At 45.1% G+C, this 5,922-nt stretch overlaps 1 protein-coding gene across 1 annotated transcript in view; it reads left to right on the forward strand.

Annotated features, from left to right (window-relative positions):
- The first annotated feature begins 507 nt into the window (after nucleotides 1-507).
- LOC135809195 (peroxisomal ATPase PEX1-like) overlaps nucleotides 508-5,922 on the forward strand; it is a 24,572-nt gene continuing 19,157 nt past the window's right edge. The window contains exons 1-5 of the mRNA XM_065322483.1: nucleotides 508-688; nucleotides 2,934-3,098; nucleotides 3,581-3,664; nucleotides 4,762-4,876; nucleotides 5,648-5,922. The exon at nucleotides 5,648-5,922 is cut by the window's right edge and continues 771 nt beyond it. Coding sequence (XP_065178555.1) covers nucleotides 596-688; nucleotides 2,934-3,098; nucleotides 3,581-3,664; nucleotides 4,762-4,876; nucleotides 5,648-5,922 — 732 coding nt within the window. The 5' untranslated portion in view covers nucleotides 508-595. The remainder of the gene's footprint in view (nucleotides 689-2,933; nucleotides 3,099-3,580; nucleotides 3,665-4,761; nucleotides 4,877-5,647) is intronic.

Below are 5,922 nucleotides of genomic sequence, written 5' to 3' on the forward strand. Positions count from 1 at the left end.
TCAATGTACTGGGCCCACGGATTCTGTCAATCTTCTCGCGGCAACGCCTCTTCAAGGCTGGAATAAACAGTAGAGTAACTGCGGCTAGTAATCCTCGCGACTTACCGAAACTATTCACCACATCAAAGAAAAGCAAAAGTGCTTCACCACTGCGACGGCCTGCAACATCATTTTCAACCGTACACCGAACAACACATTTGATTCTCTTTTTGCCACCCAAGCACATTTTACCGTAGGACACGGACTTGTCTTATGGGTGATCTTTGGGTGGACACCGGGAAGGCGCCAAAAAGGTGATGTAATGGAAAGTCCTCTATAAGCAAGAGTTCATATGGGGGTTATGAACTCTTGAAGTAATTAGTTACATGTACCTTTCCCTGAATGCGTAATCCTCTTGTCCTGATTTTTGAATATCACTATACCATGTATACGTCATGTACTCAGTGCACGTGACAAAGCATTTTCAAAAAGGCTTGAAAATCTCATCGTCGTAGCTACGTAGTCTACGTAGATCTGCGATTCATTCAGCATGGAGAAGTGATTTGATAATTGTCTCGATTAGATACAAGAGCAAACCAACAGCCGATCAATCAGAATGGATGCACAGGAGTCTGGGGTATATCTTGTGGAGACGAAATCGTATCGCCACTGTTTTGCATCTGGGTTACGATCTCCTCAGCTGAAACAGGTCAGAGTTGTGACTCGGGTCGATCTGGGTTTCATTGGAAATACAATCAGTCATGTTGTTTAAATATAACTGTCCTTTATATATCGCTGGGCATACCGGTACATGTATCTTCCGTGTTGGAAAATCCACAATACAACCTTACTGGTACAGTAGAGGAAGTGCATGCACATGTATTCGTAGGACAGTTTTCAGACTTTTTCCCCTCTTTTCTAACCTCTGAAATGAATATACATCTTTTTTTGTTACATAACTGTACCCAACATACGTGCAGCATTATGCTATGAAAAAGTGCACATTATACTAAGAAAGAACCATACATGTAAAGCACAACTCACGTACATATTTTTCCCCGCAACACACGAGCAATTTGTACACAAACAATTTGTACGTGAGCAATTCGTACACGAACAATTAGTATTGTTCTGGTGCTGAGGGTTGGACTTATTACCAAAATTTATTATTATTGTGGTGGTGTCTTCAACTTCATTTATTTATTTATTTATTTGAAACTCGGGTGTATTGAGCCAATAATAAAAGTAGAAAGGAAAAGGACACTCTTAACTCGTTTCCATGTGTCCTTTTCCTTTCTACATTTATTTATTTATTATTATTATTATTGAATCTTATTAATTTTTACTAGGGGACCTCAAGAGGCAGGGACGCCTTCTTACAGGGAACCCTAGGCGTGTTTTGATGTGGCGGCGAAATTCAGCTGGGGACATAGCTTGGCGACAGTCCGCAGGTAGAGCATTCCAGTGAGCTGCGGCATAATAATGAATTGAAAGAAAGCCATAACGAGATGCAGCATTGGGCGAAACGAGGGCTGAAGAGATTTGACCTCTTGTAACAGCTTTGGAGCGAGAGCCAGCAGATCGCAGCGTATACAGACAGCAAAGTAGAGAGCTGGCCAATCCAGATACACAGCGATAAACAAAACAATGCAATTTAAATCCCAGGCACTGATCTAATGTATACAGATGAGCAAGAGTATGAATCTGGGCACTGGGCACTGGGCACTGGGCATAGTACGATATAAACCAAAAGTGCGCCTAATGGCAACACGGCTAGCAGTAAGAAGTTAATTGCGAAGATTCTGGCATAAACAGTGGAAATATGCGTTGCATCCGTATTCAAGGGTAGCCAGAACAATACTGAGATAGAGCAGGCGCCTGGCGAATCTCGTCACATGACGTCGACAATGACGGAACGACCCTACCTTCTGGCGGGCAGAAGAACAGACGTGCTCGACTTGATGTCGAAATGTCGAATGCTCATCCGAAAATCAGGCCCAAATACTTGGCTGTAGTGGAAGGAGTGATCACACTCACAGTGTTCCAGTTCAGGACGCAGTTTGGAGTCTCCTGGCCGTTTCGCCTCAGTAGGAGGAATTGGGTTTTGCAGGGTTCAGGATCAGACTATTGCGCTGCAAATACCCGTCAAGTGCAGACAAGTCAGAGTTCAGTTGGTGGACGACGGTAGGACAGTTACTGTTGCTGGTATGCATGGTAATGACACCGGCATACAATTGACTGCTCGCATGTTTCAGGACGGCTGGTGCATCGTTGATGTATATCGAGAACAGCACAAGTCGTAAAACAGAGCCTTGAGGAACTCCACGGCTTCATGGACGTTCCGCTCCTCGTGCACCATTAATGATCACAGATTGTAGGCGATTGGTTAAGTAACTGTTGAACCATTGCAGCGGGCTAGCACTTATTCCGAGTAAAGGTGACACGTAGCAAGCTGTATCAGTGTATCAGTGTATGCTAGCACGTGCGAACCCAGTTTGAAATACTGTACAGTCAACTTCGCTTATAACGACACTCGGCGGGGCATCAAAAAGGTGTCCTTATTCGCGAAGTGTCGTTATACCCGAAGTCTCATTATATGTATTACAGTGGGATGGGACTTTGCTCTGGGCATGGAAATTCTGTCGTTATTCGCGAATTGTCGTTATATCCGCAGTCGTTATTAGCGAAGTTGACTGTACATAGGTCATGTGACCTCACCGTGTGCAAACTATACTGCACTGGGTGTCAGCTGTGAGATGTCTCGGTTGCTGCTCCATTTTATTTTCTAATGTGTGCCTGTTTATATCTCTATATACGCTGGCCACAAGCGAGGGTCCCCGGTTCGAGTCCTGCTGGTGGCAGTCATTTTTTTCTTCAGGCTTTTCCCGTTTGCACTGACTTTCCCTCAAACCAATGAATGTCTCTATATGATTGACGTGCATTCTTGTATTCAGGGTCAGCGTGTACCATGCTATCAGATCATTCAAGATGGCTTGGCTCCTGTGTACGTCAGCGGCCTATCAGATTCGGCCAACGATCGCATTCAACCGTGTGCTGTTCAGCACGTGAGCGTTGATCGCAGGTTTGCAGATCGGCTAGGGCTGCAGAGCCGCAATGAGGTAATACTCTCTTATGCAAAAGACATTGATGTGGTGTCGTTTGAGAGTTTACGTACTTACTTGCTAAACAATAGTGGTGTTCCTGGGTTTTGCCAGAGCAGTATGATTCGCAAGCATCCCCTCCCCCCCCCCCTCGAAATCGAATTTCATTTTGAAATGTTTGTTCACTCGAGGTGCCATTTTCGTATACGGCGAAGGTATACTAGTACTGTATTTTCTTTGAGCAGATGTCAGAGGAGCAGCACCACGTCACCCGACTTGTATGGATGATACCGCTGTAGTTTTATGAATCAGACCAGCATTGCCATAGTGATAACATGGCGCCAAGCGAGGGAGCATGCTTGCCTTTTTACTTACAATCATTGCAATGAACTACATAATTATACTGCGAGGTCATGTGGCTGAGAAATTATGGCTTTCCGTGTAAGCCTAGTGTTTGTGCTAGTAAGAGTGCTCGGTGTGTTGTTTTCTCTTGTGTACAGGTCATTGTGCATTCCATCCATGCACCCAGTGTGTGCACTACTGCCACATTGGAACCACTGACTCCTGAAGAGTGGGAAGTACTGGTGAGAATAGCCCGTCGTCTCTCTGCCTCTCTGTCTGTCATCTCACACAACACATGCGTGAATGCTTTTGGATCAGAAAGAGCCTTAGCACTTTTTATAGTCAATATCATAGGTGTTTGGAGTTACAGCTAGTGAAGTTCTCAATGGAATGTAGGTAAACATCATAGGAAGATTTAAGTTAGCTGCCCCCTCTCCCCACTCATCTGATCCTTTTATCCTGAACCTGTCAGGTCATGTCTGCTAAAGGCCTGTTAGAGGCCAGGAGCAGACGATTGCAAACTCTTTGCCACATTGCCACACTTACTTACAGTACAGTTTGGAGTTAAGATGACTTGTCACCGACAGAGAGCTAGCCTCCCTTCCTTACCAAAATATGTCAGATTTGCAGTCCATGCTCGTGAACGAAGTCAACCCACCACAGTTTCCATGTGTGGCCAAGAGTTGTATGGTGGGCATGTGTGTGTGTGTGTGTGTGTGTGTGTGTGTGTGTGTGTGTGTGTGTGTGTGTGTGTGTGTGTCCCATATGGTGCAGTGGTATGTGCAGCCGATTTCCAATCGAGAGGTTGCGGGTTCAATTCCCGACGATTATGGTCGCACACGTCTTTCTTCTCTTTCTCGGACTCTTCCTGACTTTTCTTTCATTCTCCTGGGTGGTTACCAACAACCAGTGTATGCCAGAGTATGTGGTGTGGTGTGTGTGTGTGAAGAAAAAATGGAAAAATGAAAAATAGGGATTCACTGGCCAGAAAAAGTCACTTCAAACAGCTGTGTGGTGGATACCAGGCTAAAAATAGTGGCGGTCAATTCATCAGCCTTGCAAGCTGTTGAATGGTGTAATCCCAGCACAAGTTGCTACGTCTAACATAGCTGTTCGCTATCATCGCTTCCGCGATGGGCATGTCTGAGGTCTGAGGTGTGTGTGTGTGCGTGCGTGCATGTGTGTGTACGTGCGTGCGTGTGTGTGTGTGTGTGCGTGCGTGTGCGTACATGTGTGTGTACGTGCGTGCGCGTGTGTGTGTGTGTGTGTGTGTGTGTGTGTGTGTGTGTGTGTGTGTGTGTGTGCGGATGTATGTGCGTTTCCATGTGTGTGAGAACAGGAACTGCACGCATCATTTGTGGAGAGTCAGCTTCTGAGTCAGATTCGTGTGCTGTATCCTGGTGTGGTGTTCCCATTTTGGATCAACCTCTCAACGGTTGTCTACTTGAAAACAGGTGCGCAATAAGTGCAGATTTAGTGGACCCGGTCGAGCGGAGTGTTTATTACAAGTACTGTATTATTATTTTTGGGGGAGGGGCTGGTTTAGCATGGTATAAGTTAACAGTGCCGCGCGCCCTCCAAAAATTTCCTTTTATTGCATCTGGTGTGTTTTTTGCTAGTGGCGTCAATAGATTATAGTGGTGATACTTTGCCAATAGAAATCGTGTTTGGAAAGTCTTGTTGAATTATTAAAAAAACTTTGAAGTGTAAAACTGTAAATTGAGAGTGAATTGATCATTCATCACTGATCTAAAATAATGCTGTATTTCACCTGACAAAAGGCATGAAAGTATAGAAGTGGAAATTTTCGAAAATATTTCTGGTGAAGAGGCTGAAGTTTGTCCTCTTTCTAAGTGCTGAAAAACTTTAAAAATACGTACATATAATAGTATTGGGTATCTCACTCCTCGACATTAATTTTGTCTTGTTGAGCACTCTCGGTAGGCTGCTTTAGTGCTGCTGCATTACACATCACTCACCGCCTTTCGTAGTTTGAGCACTCTGGCGCTTGAGCAACGAGTTGTCTTGATGTCTGTGGTGCCACCTTTGCACCATGGCTGGCAACTCGGCTTACTTATAGGTACATATATAGTATTAAATATGTCCTTGAATCACTTGTGTCCGAGTTGGAAATGATCGTTGTCTAAGTTGTGCACATGTGTGCACTGGCATTCCTGGCCAGTGATTGCTGGTGTTTTCTTGTTTATATTCTCTCTGTTCTTCAGTCTCCTTTGAACCAGCCGGTGAGTGTGTACTACTCGATCGTAACACCGAGGTTCAAGTCGTTCCGAAGGTTGCGTCATCTCCCGATATTCCTTGGTCAACGTCAGCACAATCTAATGATCGCCCTAGTAATCACCCCACGCCCAAGCCAGCACAGCAACCAGCTACCAGTGCTCCAGTCCATGTTGCTGCTTCGAAAAGCACTTTGAAATCGGAGAAGGCGACAGAAGATGTGAACCGGTCAAACCCCAGGGGCGACGACTCGTCTTGGCTTGGC

The sequence above is a fragment of the Sycon ciliatum genome, chromosome 2 (assembly GCF_964019385.1).
Source record: "Sycon ciliatum chromosome 2, ocSycCili1.1, whole genome shotgun sequence".
NCBI lineage: Eukaryota > Metazoa > Porifera > Calcarea > Leucosolenida > Sycettidae > Sycon > Sycon ciliatum.